Source organism: Notolepis coatsorum, assembly GCF_963971535.1.
Source record: "Notolepis coatsorum genome assembly, chromosome: 1".
NCBI lineage: Eukaryota > Metazoa > Chordata > Actinopteri > Aulopiformes > Paralepididae > Notolepis > Notolepis coatsorum.
This window is the reverse complement of record NC_140165.1, coordinates 94,421,384-94,438,883: the sequence shown is the minus strand read 5'-3', so window position 1 is coordinate 94,438,883 and position 17,500 is coordinate 94,421,384. Positions and strand designations below refer to the sequence as shown.

Below are 17,500 nucleotides of genomic sequence, written 5' to 3'. Positions count from 1 at the left end.
TGTCTATGTCTCTCTCTCTCTCTCTATGTCTCTTGCTCTCTCTCTCTATCTCTCTTTTTCTCTCTCTCTTTCTACCTCTCTCTCTCTCTCTTTCGCTCTCTCTCTCTATCTCTCTCTCCATCTCTCTCTCTCGCTCTATCTCTCTCTCTCTCTATGTCTCTCTCTCTCTCTCTCTCTCTCTCTCTCTGTGCGCATGCGTGTGTTTGGAGTTGGAGCGAGTGGTTGGAGTCGGAGTGAGTTTGCTGCTGTAAGACTGCGGTGTGAGTGAGTTTTCTAACTTTTCTATTTATATGTTGTTTGTCAAGTTGTGAATTAGAGTGTTACTTATTTATTGTTAGGTTGCTGTTTTAGTGTGTGTTGTTGTGTTAAACGGAGTTAGAGTTTTGTTCTAAGTCCGTTTGTCTATGCCGACCGGCTGTGGCTGGTCGGCAGTATAGCAGGCACGCAGCATGGCTGAATTGAACAAACTGAGCAGGAGACACGGGATCAAAGTTGGCACCGTGTTTCCCTGCTCAGTTGAAGAGGTTAGTTTAGCGGTAGGTAAAGTTGTTGGTTACAACAGTATTAAATCTGCAGGGAAAATGAATAGCGCTGTGGTTATCTTTCTAGACCGAGTTGAGAAAGTTAATGAGGCAATCGTACGCGGTATTGTTGTTCGGGACCTGCACGTTCCCGTGTTGCCACTTGCGCAACTGTCAATTAAAATCACGTTGTCTAATGTACCACCATTCATCTCTGATGAGTTTCTGATAAGAGAGCTGTCCAGACACGGAAAGATAGTCTCTCCCATTAAGAAGGTGCTTACAGGGTGCAAATCACCTTTGCTGAAGCATGTTGTTTCTCATAGAAGGTTTTTGTATATGATTCTGAATAACAGGAATGATGAGTTCAACATGAGATTCCATGTTAAAGTGGAAGATTTTGATTATGTATTGTATGCATCATCAGAGACCATGACGTGTTTTGGATGTGGGGGGGGGGGCATGTAATTAAAGCATGTCCTAAGAAGCAGGCTCAGGAGGCGCATGCAGACCCTGGAGAGGGAACTAGTGGACAAGGAGAGGCTGATAAAGAAGCGTCAAATAATGAGACTGTGGTTTTAGATATTAGTGGTGAGGAACAGCCAGGAGTGGCCAGGGAAGAACCAGCTGCTGCAGACAGGGCTACAGTTGAGCTACAAACAGAAGTGTCCAGGGATAAACCAGCTGAGACAGACAGTGCTGCAGGTGAGCTACAGGAAGAAGTGGCCAGGGATAAACAAGCTGCTGTAGACAGTGCTACAGGTGAGCTACAGACAGAAGTGGCCAGGGATAAACAAGCTGCTGTAGACAGTGCTACAGGTGAGCTACAGGAAGAAGTGGCCAGGGTTAAACCAGCTGCTGCAGACAGTGCTACAGGTGAGCTACAGACAGAAGTGGCCAGGGATAAACAAGCTGCTGTAGACAGTGCTACAGGTGAGCTACAGACAGAAGTGGCCAGGGATAATCCAGCTGAGACAGACAGTGCTAAAGGTGAGCTACAGGAAGAAGGGGCCTGTGAGAAACAGACAGACAGTACTACAGGTGAGCTGCAGGTAGGAGGGGCCTGTGTCAAACAGACAGACAGGGCTACAGGAGAACTGCAGCTAGAAGGGGCCTGTGAGAAACAAACAGACAGGACTACAGGTGAGCTGCAGGTAGAAGGGGCCTGTGAGAAACAAACATACAGTGCTGCTGTGTCTGGGGGAAAAACACAGGAGAGTAGCAGTGGTTTGTGTGACAACAGTGCAGAAGTAAGTGAACAGACAAATGAGGTGGAAATGGAAGATGAGGCTGTTTCACAATCTGCACCTCATAAACGCAAAGGAATGACTTCACAGTCAGACCAGAGTGATAGTGAGGAGTATGAGTCAGATGGTAGTGACATATCTGAGTTAAGGAAGTCACAAAACAGAAGATCACTGTCAGTCAAAACCATCAAAACTTTGCTACAGGAAACAAAGAATGTTCGGGGCTTGAAAATAGAGGAACATATTCCTGATACAGAGGCTTTCTATACGTCTGTCAGGTTTCACATGGGAAATAACAGCTTTACTAAGCAGGAGGTGTATAGACTAAGGAAATTACTGCCAAAGGTCAGAAAACAAATTCATGAAAGGAAAACAAGTGGCAACTTTTAATTTATTGTTATTGTGCGTTTTAGTCACTCCTCTTCTCTCCATGGAACATTTTAAGGTTGGAACTTTGAACTTGAATGGGGCAAGAGATGTGAGAAAACGTGCAACGCTGTTTGAACTGGTCAAGTTAAAACACATTGATGTTCTTTTTATGCAGGAGACACACAGTGATAAAGTAAATGAGGTGGAATGGAGGAAGGAATGGGAAGGGGATCTAGTGTTGAGTCATAATACTACAATTAGCAGTGGAGTTGGTTTTTTATTCTCAAAACGTTTTATTCCTGCTTCCTATACTGTAGAACATGTTGTAGAGGGTAGGTTCATTGTAGTGAAAGCAAAATTTGAAACATTTAATGTGGTTTTATTGAATATTTATGCTCCTTCTAAAGGGCCTGAAAGAAAGGCCTTTTTAGATATATTGTGTACTAAATTGTCCGATTTTAGTCCGGATGATTTCTTATTTTTTTCTGGAGACTTCAATTGCACAGAGAATAACAGTTTGGAATCACAATGAACCCCATCCAGCTTCTCAAAGTGCATTAAGACAGCTTGTACACACACACGGCTTGGTTGATGTGTGGAGGAGGTTTCATGGGAATGAGCGCATGGTCTCATTGTAGGGATAATGTTGTCTCCTTAGCTAGACTTGACCGTTTTTATTGTTTTAAACACCATTTTAATGTTTTTAAAATGTGCAAAATATTGCCTGTTGGTTTTACAGACCATTCATTGGTAATGTGCAATGTCTTTATTAAAAATCTGGTGCCTAGAAGTGCGTATTGGCATTTTAATTCAGCTTTGCTCCATGAAAAGGATTTTAGAGATGTTTTTAGTTTTTTTTGGGTCCTGTTTAGGAGTAGGAAGAAGGAGTTCTCTTCTCTTAGGCAGTGGTGGGACTGTGGCAAAATAGAAATTAAAATGCTTTGTCAACAACACACTCTCAATGTAACTAGAGACATCACTACCTCCATGAGAGATTTGGAGACTGAGATAGTGGACCTTGAGAAAATGATTGGGTCCACAGGAAATCAAGGACAGTTTGAAGTCCTTAATAAAAAAAAATGCTTTAGCTGACCTGCTAGGTGTGAAGGCTCAAGGAGCTTTGTTAAGGTCTAGATTTATGAATGTTAATGCTATGGATGTGCCTTCCAGTTACTTCTTCGGTCTGGAAAAGAAGAATGGACAGAATAAATTCATTCACTCTCTTCTGTCAGAGACGGGGCAGGACATCACTGATGCCAGTCAGAACCGGAGACGGGCCGTTGAGTTTTATTCTGCTTTGTATAGCAGTGAGTACACTGACAATGATGTCCTTCTACAGTCCCTTGGTGAAGGATTGCCCACAGTATCATGGGAGTCGAATGTGCTGCTGGAGAGACATTTGGACTCGTCAGAGCTCTATTCTGCCTTACAGAGCATGGGTGGCGGGAAAGCCTGGGCCCTCATTCATCAACGTGGCGTAGAAAATGTTCTATTTCCACACGTAAGCACATAATTTAGAATCAGTGCACGCACAAAAAAAACGGGATTTATCACACGTGCGTACACAGGTTCTACGCACACCTGTCTTGATAAATATGACTTTGATCCTACGTTTGAGCTCGTGCACTGTTTTAAGTATTTGCATACCAGAACCGCCCCGATTAACCATATACGGTAATGGAATACCCCCATGAAATGTGGAAAAATGGACTAAGCCGAGGGAAGCGTGTTATGAGACAGGCTGACAGACGTGTACACGTACGGTGATGTCGGATATGATATCTATTAACCATTGCTGCCTGGGCAGCGCAAACACTAATAAAGACCGTGCTGGAATATGACTGCCTTTTCCCGTGTTGTTTGATTAATACCCAGGGATTAAAGTTCTCCTCAATTTTATTTTTTATACGAGAGCATATACTATACAAGAACAATGAATCTCACTGCCAATGATGTAGCCTATACGCCATGTGTAGCCTGCCTATATGTGATCAATACAAACTTGAACTTGAATTCCATCATGTCTGTGTGCGGGTCACTGCGGGAACTCACAAGGCTGTTGTCACAGTGTAAATAAGAACGTGCACTGAAAAGTTACAGTATGTAGTTGGTTGATTATTTGTATGACAGTCAGTAAACCCTTGCAAAAAGTATCCGTTTTATTTAATGAATTGAAAACATTCAGCATCGCCTTCCTCCCGGCATGCAGCAACAACATGTATCAGGCAAATGCGCATCGCAACATTGACTTAGTGGAATCCCTTTCTATTCACATAACTGCATTTGTGATGGAGCTTTGACAGCTACAGTAATATATATATTTAATAGTATTTGTATATCGTTTGATATCCCCTGTATATTCCTTGTACAATATGCACTGAATATCCCTTTAGTCTACTAAACAGCCCATAATAGTTTCATTCTACCATTGGACGAGAACCTGGCGCCAGCAGCCATACCCCTAGGTTCAAGTTCAATCGTGCCGACCAACATGTCGTGGCAAGCCCGGTTCCGCGTAGGAATACGTCTGGCGAAATACGAATGGTACTATTTGTTCACAGCGCATATATATATGGCGCAAGTAAAGTAGAACTTTCTTTTAGTCCATTAGTTCTTTACCCTCCAACCTAGTAACAGACGCGAAGCCTCACCCACGACGCACGTGTGGTGCAGTAAGGCCTACTTGGCCTCAGAATAGGCATTGAGATATCGTGTGGATTAATAGTTGAATTGTCATAGTTTGGCACTATACCGTCGAGTTGGACGTATTTCTATTAAGCTAATAATAGTCTATTATGTATGGTGCATCGTTCGGTTAGAGTTATAAAGTGAGCAGCACCCCCATCGTTCCTGACGTTATCTGGAGTCTTAACCAGGCTGGGCAGACCACTTGTGGTGCTTGCATCCGAGGAGCTCCGGGCCAGGACGAGTGGACCTGTACATTGGATTACTTTACCCGGACGACGGCGAGCCTTCCACGGCTTGGATTATCTACATGCTTTGGGTGCTTTGATTATTCCATGGATAACGGCCAACACTGCTGAGTGTTGGAACTACCCCCCGGAGAGGAGTCCAGGTGAGACGGCGCTCTACCCCGAGTGAGGTCGCCTCACGTCTCTTCGTTGTGGACCGGCAGCTACCGTCCACCAGAGGGCCCAGCTGTATTCATCTGCGGACCGAGGTTATGTGGGCATCGTGTTCAGGACTCTGAATTCTCCCAAGAAATCGTCGGCCAGATGGGATACCGCCAGCGGCTCTTCTAACCCCCCCCTCCTACTGTCTTACAACCAGCGGGACCCCCCCCCCCCCCCCCTTAGTGTATCCAGCTATAATCATTTAAGTACCATCGCTATAGTTCCCTAAAGAACCGGGTTGTATACTTACTCCCTGCGTAACCAGAGATTGGACATTCAATGTTGATTTACCTACGAATACTCATTTGCCATACAAGTGCATTTCAAATCATAAATGTCATCAAGTGAACGTTGTATATACCCTTTGCTATATAAAATATTCGATTTGTACATTTGTGTGGACTTCGTTTCATCAGGTGGGAAAGTGTTCATCATATCTATATCATGTACTGGATGGCCAGAAGTTAAAGTACAAGAGGTAGTGGTTTAATAATACCATACTTATCAATACAGTCAGGGAATTGTACCCCTCAGTTACAGAAAGAATTGCTGACAGTTTTAGGGCTGTGTCCTCTGCCAAAATAAATTGGAGGAAGAGTGAGGCGTTAGCTGTGGGTAACTGGCATAGTAGATTACCTGTGTTACCTCAAAACATGATCTGGAAAAGGGATGGTTTTAAATATTTGGGACTATACCTTGGAAATGACACGATTGTACAGAAAAATTGGGAGAATGTGGTGGAGAAAGTAGAAGGAAGGCTGTTTAAGTGGAGATGGCTGTTGCCTCAGATTTCCTATAGAGGCAGAGTCCTGATAATAAATAACCTTGTGGCTTCTACCTTGTGGCATAAGCTGGCATGTGTGGAGCCTCCTTCAGGCATGTTGGTGCGGTTGCAGGCAAAGATGGTTGATTTCTTTTGGGATCGCCTGCACTGGGTACCTCAGAGTGTTCTGTATTTGCCCAGAGAAGAGAGAGGGCAAGGCCTGATTCATTTAGCGAGTAGGACAGCGACTTTGAGGCTACAGTTCATACAGCGATATCTGTTAGGACCAAGAGATTTAGTTTGGAGAGAAGTTGCCTCTTTTATTCTTCGAAAAGTAAATAGTCTTGGTCTTGATGTATCTTTGTTTTTAACAGACCCGACGACTTTAAGGTTAAATGCACTTCCTCCTTTTTATCAGGGGGTTTTTAAGTGTTGGACACTTTTCAAGTGTATAAGAACTACTTCTACTAAATCGTTGCACTGGTTACTGGAGGAGCCTCTTGTTCACGGTGCAAGAATTGACATAAGCGACTGTGCAAGCCCTGGGCTGACTGGACTGCTGTGTGCTGCCGAAGTGGTACGCCTGAGACAGCTGGCAGACACAGCAGGACCAGAGTTAAATGATGCTCAGGCTGTGTGTTCGTTATTGGGCCTGAGGTCGCAGCGCTATGCAACCAGGGTGCTGGATCTCTGGAGACAGAGGTTGACTGTCGAGGAGCTGGGCATGCTTAGCTTATACAGCAGTGGAGCATTAAAACCGGACAAACAGGATGAGTTTCCAAATGTCTACCTGAGCCCTGTACTGGGAGAAATGTCTGGTCCTCTACTTTCTGTAAAGGATTCAGCATTATACAAAATGGATAGGAAATCATGGTACAGAAACTGTGTCAAAGTAATTAATAAGAATGGCTAAATAACAGAGTGGACACTGTATGGAGGAGCAGGCTGTGTGCAGGTAATGACACTCAACCTGTGTGGAGGGTTTTATATAACCTCCTTTAAAAAAAAAACGGCAGACCTTCAGTGGAGGATTCTGCATGGTGCTGTGGCAGTGAACGCTTTTGTTTCCATCATCAACCCAGAGGTGGATAATAAATGTCCTTTCTGTGGGTTGACTGAGACTGTTTTTCATGCATTTTTAGAGTGTAACAGGCTTTTAGGGCTATTTGAGCTGCTCACCAACGTTTTTAGGCATTTTGGTGAAACCTTTTCTGTTATTGGTTATATTTTTGGAGCAGGATATAAAAAAGAAAATAAGAAAAAATGGCAACTGCTTAATTTTCTCGTGGGTGAAGCTAAGCTTGCAGTCTATGTAAACAGGAGAAACAGAGTGGAAGATAAACCGGACCAGGATGCAGTGTTAGTGTGGTGCTGTAATGTGAAGGCTAGAGTCTGGCTGGAGTTCAGGTTTTATAAAGCTATGGGAAATTTGGAGGCTTTTGCTCAGGAATGGTGTTATGGAAATGTGATTTGTGATGTCTTTGATGATGAATTGGTTTTTAACAACATTATGAATATGTGAAGTTCTATTTTTTTTTTTTTTTTTTTGTATTGTTTTTTTTATCTTGAAGATGTAAAGTATTTTAAAGGCTTGTTGTAAAGATTTTTCATACAGTACAAAATAAAGTACTTTAAAAAATCTAAAAATCTCTCTCTCTCTCTCTATCTCTATCTCTCTCTCTATGTCTCTCTCTCTTTCTCTCTCTCTCTATGTCTCTCTCACACACACACACACACACACACACACACACACACACACACACACACACACACACACACACACACTCACATACACTCACACACACACACATTTACATGCAAAGATATAGAAGACATATCACCACTTTTTGCTTTCGGTAAGCACAAACTAAATCTGTATGAATGCTTTGCCATCTCAGAGAACAGTGTGTAAAGTTAATGTGGCTGATCTAAATTATTACCAGAGGATGAAGACATTTTAAACTTTTCAACTTGAACATTTCAAACTTGACAACATAAACATTCTAAATGGCCCCACATGTGTGTCCTGTTGCAGCTGATATCAATGTGAACGGACTGCATTTATATAGCGCTTTTATCAAAAGCAACTTATGCCTCACATTCACCCACTCAGACAGCGGAGGCGACCATGCAAGGTGCCAAACTGCTCATCAGGAGAGGTTAGGGGTTAAGTGTCACTTCAACACGCTGCCGAGAGGGGCCGGAATCGAACCGGGAACCTTCTGATTACCAGACGACCACTCTACCTCCTGAGCCACTATTGCGCCTAAGGTAACTTGAAGGAAATAAACTTGGGAGGGGCGGGTTTCATCTATTGTGGGGTTGAAGTGGTGGGAGCACCTGGCTGCTGACCAATTAGAACACAGCGCAGCACGAGCACCTGGCTGCTGACCAATTAGAACACAGCGCAGCACGAGCACCTGGCTGCTGACCAATTAGAACACAGTGCAGACCCACCTGTCTTAGTTAATCTGTTAATGTCCGGCAGCCAGTATACGGGCCATCACACACGCGTGCACACGCCGCGCCATTTTGCTGAACCAAGAAGTCAGAGAGTATTACCGATACAAGGGTTACAAAAACATCTGTAAAACACCAATATTCCGTGGGATTGTTATAAACTTTGGACCTGTATTGTCGATAAGACTTCAGGCTATGGAACCGTTATGTTTTCCAGCTCCTACCTCTCAGCTGGAACTCAAAAACAGGCATCTGGCAACAAGTAAACACAATGTGAGTAACTTTTATTTTTATTTCAGTGTGTTCAAACCTCTAACTCTATTACATTAGCACTCAGAGTGATTATTCTCCTGTTGTGGAAGAAAGTTCAGAATGTTTCCTTTCAAAAGAGCCCAGACTCATGCATAAGCGGTTCAAGTAATAAATCGCAAATTACTTTGGGTATGCAATCGTCAGGCGTTTTATGCTAAATGTGCCCTCAGCATAAAGGGTTAACAAATCAATTTAGCTGCTTTCAGTGCAGACGGTGCAGACGGTGATTTTGGGTTGACTGACTAATGATTGATTGATTGATTGATTGATTGATTGGTTGATTGGTTGATTGATTGATTGATTGATTGATTGATTGATTGATTACCTGTCCAGGTATGAGCAGCTCCTTGTCGTCAATGTCAATGAGAATGTCATCATGTGGTGGATGGACGACCTCTTCTACAACCGAACACACAAACACATAATTACTTCTACATTGTTTTGTAGCACACATCAGCTCATCTAACGCTGCTCAAAACTGTACTGTGTGGCAAAGGTTTTACGCGTTACGACAGCGGACTAGTGCCGCCACTGGCCAGACGCTGACACTGCACTGCGGTCTTGTCAACTGTACTGTAGCAAGGTGTAGGCTACAGTCTGCAGTCAAGGTAGGTAGCTAGCAAGCTATCTAGCTTAGCTATTTAGCTTAGCTAACATTAGTCTAATATGTATTATCTGCTGCTAGCTACCATTACTCAGAAATTATACTACATTTTATGGACAGCAAACATAATGAAAGTGTTAACAACATCTGTATCTAGCTAACAATCTGTTTATAAATTACTATAAAAATAAAGAAAGCTGGTTAGTTGTTAGATCAAGCTGAATGAATGAATAATAATTGCAAAGTGCTTCTTATTTACCATGAGAGCAGAGAGCATATTTAGGCATACAGTAGGCCTATATGACGTAGCCAGTGTCATATTCAATAATGGATACTGTGAAATACGGATTACTTCCAGATATATAAACATATTCTATGGCTGATCTTGATATAAGAGACAAATACACTCAATTAAAGATAGGGTCATGAGCTTATAGATATAGAAATTGTAAGCTTGATGAAGTAGTAATATGTACAATATTTTGTTGATTTGTTGTTTACAATGGTGGCAGCAGTGTGTTACCTTGGCAATGCATCCGTCTCTCTCTCTCTCTTTCTCTTTCTCTCCATCCCAAACCCACCTCTCTCTCTCTCTCTCTCCCATCTCTCTCTTTCTCTCTCTCTCTATCTCTCTCTCTCCCATCTCTCTCTCTCTCTCTCTATCTCTCTCTCCCATCTCTCTCTCCCATCTCTCTCTCCCATCTCTCTCTCTCTCTCTTTCTCTCACCTCCGCCCTCCTCTCCCTCCTCCTCCTCCTCTTCTTCCAGGGTACATCTGAACTCCTCCAGGGACCTGATGGTACACTGTCCCACCACAGGCTTCCGCCCAAACTGACGGTTGTCAATCACCTTGATGACGATAGGAGGCATGTACAACTCCTCAAGGGGCAGTCGCTATGGAGACAAAGAGGGAGGGGGGGAGAAAGAGAGAGATAGGAGGGGAGAGAAAGGAAGGGAGAGAGAGGGGGGGAGAGCGAGAGAGAAGTAGGGAGAGGGAGAGGAGGAGAAATAGAGGAGGAAAGAGAGAGGGAGGAAGAGGGTGGGATGAGAGTGTGAGAAAGACATGGGAGAATGATTAGGTAAGAAAGAAAGAAAGAAAGAAAGAAAGAAAGAAAGAAAGAAAGAAAGAAAGAAAGAAAGAAAGAAAGAAAGAAAGAAAGAAAGAAAGAAAGAAAGAAAGAAAGAAAGAAAGAAAGAAAGAAAGAAAGAAAGAAAGAAAGAGGTTGAAAAATGTAAGAAAGAGATGGACATATGAGGAGTTGAGAACAGAGAGAGCGAACAAAGGATGAGTTAGAAGAGGAGGGAAAGACTTCAACAAACATCCATGATTCTGTCCTATGACCACAATGTTCCCCCCTGTGCTCAGTGCTAATTGGTTACGCCACCTGACTGCCTGTGGTTGATTGGCTATGGCTGGTGACTGTCTGACTCTAATAGGACATGCCCTGTTGACCGTCAAATCAGTGCATCACTTGACCTCGCTGACCCCTCCCACCCAGGAATAAGTTAACCTTTTTGCACAACAGATTCCGGCTTAAAGAAAACAGGTCAGGTCACCTTCAGTGAACACTTTGTAAAAAAAATTATATTTACGCCAGTAATCTCTGGTATTGTTTACGCCAGTAATCTCTGGTATTTATCAAAAAACATCACAGTATTTTCATAGTTTTTTGGTCACTGCGATGATGCTGTATTACCATTGGTATCATGGTTTAAATTGTATTATGGTATTATTTAAGTAAAAGCGTGATACTGTGGTGATACATGACTTGCCCCATGCCAGTACCTTGGTAAAGTATTTATACTATGGCCAGTACCTTGGTAAAGTATTTATACAATGGCCAGTACAATGGTAAAGTATTTATACTATGGCCAGTACCTTGGTAAAGTATTTATACTATGGCCAGTACCTTGGTAAATTATTTATACAATGGCCAGTACAATGGTAAAGTATTTATACAATGGCCAGTACCTTGGTAAAGTATTTATACAATGGCCAGTACCTTGGTAAAGTATTTATACAATGGCCAATACAATGGTAAAGTATTTATACTATGGCCAGTACCTTGGTAAAGTATTTATACAATGGCCAGTACCTTGGTAACGTATGTATACTATGGCAGTACCATGGTAAAGTATTTATACTATGGCAGTACCATGGTAAAGTATTTATACTATGGCAGTACCATGGTAAAGTATTTACACAATGGTCAGTACCTTGGTAAAGCTGAAATTACCATCATACTACTGTGATACTTTGGACTGTAAGTGAGCGAATCAAGTCTCACACACTGAATCTCATTGGTCATCCGAAGTAAAGAAAAAAAGTATACAACATTTTTTGTATATATTTCCTTTGTATATTTACAAAAGAAATCACTTCTTATGTGCTTTCATGTACTAATTAAAAGCAAATGTTTTGTATGATACTCATAACATGTTGTATCGGTAAGTGTAACTTAAATTGATTGATTGATTGATTGAAAACTTTATTAACAGATTGCAGAATGGGTACAGTACAGTACAGCTCAATACATACAATTGTTAAGGGGATGCAGACCAGAGAAAGGCTTTCGTCTTGTTTACATCAGGGTCCCCCATTTTCAATTCATCGTAACATATATGACATACATGACATACAGATAGACAGTACTGCTACATCTATACATTTATGACATACCAGATTTGCAATTACAATTTTATTGCTAATTTGGTAAGCTAAAGTAATAAAAAATATATCAAAAGTATAACTTCAATATATTTCAGCACATCTTAAGTACAACTAACAAACAAACAGTTATTCAACATTAAGGCATTTGCGGGATATAATGTTCAAGGTATGTTCCTCTTAAGTTTTCATAAGAAAAAAAAACACTTTTATTTAATAGCTTAGTATTGTTAATGTCAAGTTGTTGGAACCCGTTCAGAATCCGGTTATAAAGAAAGCCATGATCCTTTCACATTTTCCCCTTTAGTTGGTCATGAGGAAACACTTAAGTGGTCCACTTAAGAGCTCAATACTGTTAACATTAAGCCTGGAGCCCATTCAAACACTGTAAATGACGTACAAGATATTTTCATATTTTCCTCTGGGTTGTCTGAGAAAACATGCATGTTGTGCACTTAAGAGCATCAATAGTGAGCTCATTTAATAGCTATACTTAAGGAAATTATATATATATATTTTTTTTACATTTCCCCTTTAAGTTCTAAAAATAATAACATTTAAGCGTAGATGGTCGGCATAATTAAACACCAGGGGACACTGTGAACTACCTGGTCTCGCCTGAGGACAAATCATACAGTAGTGTGTTTTACACATAGAAGTGGAGCAATTAGAAATATGATTTCTCATTTGGTAAGCTTTCTGGCTACACAATCAATTGGGGTAAGAGTGAGTTCATGCCTCTCTCGGGCGGCCTGAACTCAGACTTTCTTAAGGCTCTACCATTTAAAGTAGTAAATGACCATTTTTCATATTTAGGACTCCGAATATCTCGAAATCCCAAACTCTTATTTAGACTTAACTATGCTGACATGCTCACAAAGTTAAAACTCAACATAGAGAAGTGGAGGACCCTGCCCTTATCTATGGTGGGGCGTATTAACGCAATCAAGATGGTGTCTCTTCCTAGATTCTTGTATCTATTTCAAAATCTGCCAATCTTCCTCACTGCAGCATTCTTTAAGAAACTAGACTCTATTATTTTCCCATTTGTATGGGGATATAAAACCCATCGCATATCAAAAGGGCATCTGCAGAAGCCAACACAGGAGGGAGGCCTAGGCCTCCCTGTATTCAGGAATTATTATTGGGCAGCCAATGCTAGAGCTTTGACCTATTGGCAGAGGGGACTCTCGGGTGAGACACCATCTAATAACTCCCCCCTGTGGCTAAACATTGAAGCCACAGCAGTAAAAGGCTCCTCTCTCTGTACTTTACTTTTTTCTAAAACAGAATCCCCTCAAAAGCTAATTGGTGACAATTTTATCTTAAGGAACTCACTTAGGATTTTGAATCAGATAAGAGGTGTTCACAAGCCACCAAATGTCTGTATGTATACCCCTATATGTCATAACCACTCCTTTTTGCCATCTCGGACAGATGGGGCGTTTGCTGTCTGGAGGGACAAGGGACTCACGACCCTTGGAGACTTGTACATAGACAAACAGTTTGCATCATTCGACCAACTGAAAACAAAATTTAACATCCCTAACTCCCACTTTTTTCGATATCTTCAAATCAGACACTATGTCAAAGAAAAAATTCCACATTTTGAAACCATGCCAGAGAATTGCCCATTCTATGATCTCCTGAAGCTCCCTCCAGACTCCAGACACCTGATATCTCGCTTTATGTCCCTGTTTTCCACCTCTGTGTCCACTGACCATCTGAGAGATGCCTGGTCCACTGAGTTGAATCTAGAGGTGTCTGAGAACATATGGAATGAAGGTTTGACTTCCAAACTTGCTCGATCAATGCTAGGTACAAATTGATTCAATTTAAAGTCATCCATAGACTCCACTATTCAAAGACCAAACTACATAGAATTTATCCATCTCTTTCTCCATTATGTGACAGGTGTAAAGTTGCAGAGGGCTCTTTAACACATCTCTTTTGGCTCTGTCCTCATTTACAAAAATTCTGGGGTGAAATATTCCAGTGGTTTTCCAGGGTCTATGGAAAGGACATTCCCCCTGATCCAGAGTTGGCACTCTTTGGGTGTTCAGAGACTGCCTTAAGGTACACGAGGGAGGAACAACAGACACTAATGCTCGGCATGGTAGCTGCAAAAAAAATGATTCTAACCGATTGGAAATCACCTACACCCCCGTGTTTCCAGAAATGGCTCAATGAAATGATCACAATCATACAGATGGAGAGGATCCGCTATTACAGATCCAAAGAGCACAACAGGTTTTCGGACATATGGAGCCCATTCATTGACTATCTGAAGGACAAATAACTGCACTCTGCAGAGACTCACCCCTGTATATCATGTTTGACCTGCACCTTGTAACACCTGGCTATACAACACACTTTAATGCTTTGAGTTAAGTCACACTGTTATTTTATTTTCCTGTCTGGCAGTCCTTTTTGTTTTTTTTTTGTTTAGTTTTGTCTGTTTATTTTTGTTCTGTCTCCTCCTTTTTGTTTTGTCTGTTCTTGTCTAGTAAACTGAGAAATAAAGTATTTAAAAAAAAGAAATATGATTTCTAATAATAATTCCCAATGGCACTCAACGCTGAGACTCACTTGAGGAAGATCAGGCCACGCACAACATCCATGATATTTGTTTGTAAAATTCTACATTGTACCACGCTTCATACCACTGTACAAACGGGCGGCATGGTGATACAGTGGTTAGCACTGCTGCCTCACAGCATGAAGGTCCTGGGTTCAAACCCCAGCAGGGGGCCTTTCTGTGTGGATTTTGCATGTGTGTTCGCGTGGGTTTCCTCTGGGTACTCCGGTTTCCTCCCACACCATAAAAGACATGCATAGTAGGCAGGGTCTACAGATGGAAACTAGCTCATTAGCAAAAATCTGGCACATTTACATTGATGTGGAAACTGAAGATGTTCATTAATGTGCACTGTCCCTGGGTAAAAATAAATAAATAAACTTAAAATGTAACTTAAACAGACGTACAGAATGTATAATTCTACATTGTAGTGACAGAAGACGGATGTTGAGGCCCCACCATGTCATTATCAGCAGCGTGGCTGCTTTGATTAAGATGAAAGACTGAGAAACCGCATCACAGTCAACCGTCCGTATCGCTCAATCAGCCACCCAGGGTTCAACACGAGGCCGGTTAGAGGCGCGTGTTGTCGATTGTAAAGTTCTACATTCCACGTTCTTAGAACATTAAAGGTGCTGGAAGTGATATGTCTTTGTTAAAATAAGTGGTCTACATGTAAAATAATAGCTCTACATTCAGACAGCCATCACTGATATAGAGAGTGTTTGGTCAGTAACATGGGTCTCTCAGTCCCTCTGCTCTGCAGTAATTATGTCCCCACCTTGTCCACAGGTGGGAGCTCCACACTGCAAAAATTATCAGAGAAAAATAAGAAATAAAAACTAGCAAATATGTACTGCAAGGGTTCTCTCTCCTTATTGGATAATGTGGGAACGGGATATTAGAACATTTATTTTGTGTTTACTGCAGAGCAGAGGGACTGGGAGACCCATGTTACTGACCATATACTCTGTATCAGTAATGGCTGTCGGAATGTAGAGCTATTTAACACTACTGTATTCTAGGTCATAAAATGTTGCATTTTAAAGCCACAATTGGTGATGATTCTTTTTTATGCCTGTGGTATTTTCACCTACAGTAATATATGTCTGTTTAAAGCAATGGAAACAAACCTTTTACAGCCACACAATGCAGTGATTACAATTGAAAACCTACATTCTCCAATTGACCTATCCCAAGCCCCACCCTCTTTCTGGACCCTCCTATCACAAGTAGGGATGCTCGATATTGGCTTTTTTACCGATACCGATATACCGATATTGTCCAACTCTTAATTTCCGATACCGATATTTTCCGATATCACATTTTAATGGCGATATCGATAATATCGGACATCCCTAATCACAAGTGTTGTTTTCCTCGGCCAAGAGAGGGCGGAGCTTGGGATAGGTCAGCTGTCTACTGAGTTATTCAAGAGAAGGAAAACATGTCTGCATAAGTTTAGTTTCACTCTCTCCACTGTTATCTCCCCACTTATGGTATGGATGGATGAATATGGTCACTTTCCCATAGCTGTTTTATATGAAATATATTATATATTTCTCATGTGAATCTCTATTCTAAGAACAGATTCTACGTGCCAGACAGTAGGATCTCCAGACTGCAGTAGTCACCCCACTGTCGACATTGTGGTTGGGTTGATTAAGAGGAAATAGAAACCACATCATAGAACAACTCTCATTAGTCATGAAAGCATTGAGCCTCTCTACTGATTATAAGTGTGTGTGTGTGTGTGTGTGTGTGTGTGTGTGTGTGTGCGTGCGTGTGTGCGTGTGCGTGTGCGTGTGCGTGTCACTCTATGGTGTCCACATGTCTGCTTGTGTCCATGTCTGTATGTACATATGATTCTCCATCTTCTTACCACATCGATGACCATGGTGTTGACGTCAAAGTTGGGTTTCTTCTTCATGCTCCTGATGACGCAGCTCTGGACCATAGTGCCTCCACACTCCACCTGCAGGCTGGGAGAGGTAATGCTGGCCAACTGGAAACTCTTCAGGTTACGTACCCCCCACGCCAGAATCTGAAGGGAGGGAGTTCCGGGTAATTACAGAGTAAGTTCCGGGTAATTACACTGGAAAACGCACAAATTACACTGTAGTTATACCGTGAGTTCTGGTTAATTACACCGTAAGTTATGGGTAATTACACAATAATTTCTGGGTAATTATACCATCATTTCCGGGTAATTACACTGTAAAACGCAGAAGTTACACCATAAGTTCTGGGTAATTACACTGTAAAACATGGAAGTTATAACGTAGTTACACCATAATTTCCGGGTATTTACACCGTCATTTCCGGGTAATTACACTGTAAAACATGGAAGTTACACCATAAGTTCTGGGTAATTACACTGTAAAACATGGAACTCACAACGTAGTTATGGGACGCAGCCCCTGACGTTCTCACGGATGAGGTTTACCACTGGGACACACAACGCACCTCATAGACCAGCGACGCCACTAACTCACTAACACAGTCATTCACTGCCTAATGTTATGAGCAGTTCACATCTAGGACACTGTGTGGTCCCGTTTACAGCACAATGTAACCGTGGTAACACTGAAGGAGACGCCAGCTGTGTTTTTTCTTCTTCTATACAAGTCAAGGCCGTGCAAACGTATTTTAACCCTTTCACTATACCGCACTAACCAAGGGGTTAACCCTTTCACTGCGACAATACAGAAGGTTAACCCTTTCACTGCCACACTACAGACGGTAACATTCTGTAGTGTGGTAGTGAAAGGGTTAAACTGCCACCTATTATGTCACACTGATGCTAGATTGGATTTATGGACCTTATCTGAGCGGCTCAAATGGT

General features: G+C 41.9%; 1 protein-coding gene across 1 annotated transcript in view; it reads right to left on the bottom strand.

The window, feature by feature from the left end:
- The window catches only part of LOC311243239 (dysferlin-like), a gene marked incomplete at its 5' end in the record, with an annotated part of 264,898 nt that overhangs the window by 118,371 nt on the left and 129,027 nt on the right, over positions 1–17,500 (bottom strand). The window contains 3 exon segments of the mRNA XM_084332384.1: positions 9,132–9,205; positions 10,138–10,303; positions 16,538–16,699. Coding sequence (XP_084188510.1) covers positions 9,132–9,205; positions 10,138–10,303; positions 16,538–16,699 — 402 coding nt within the window.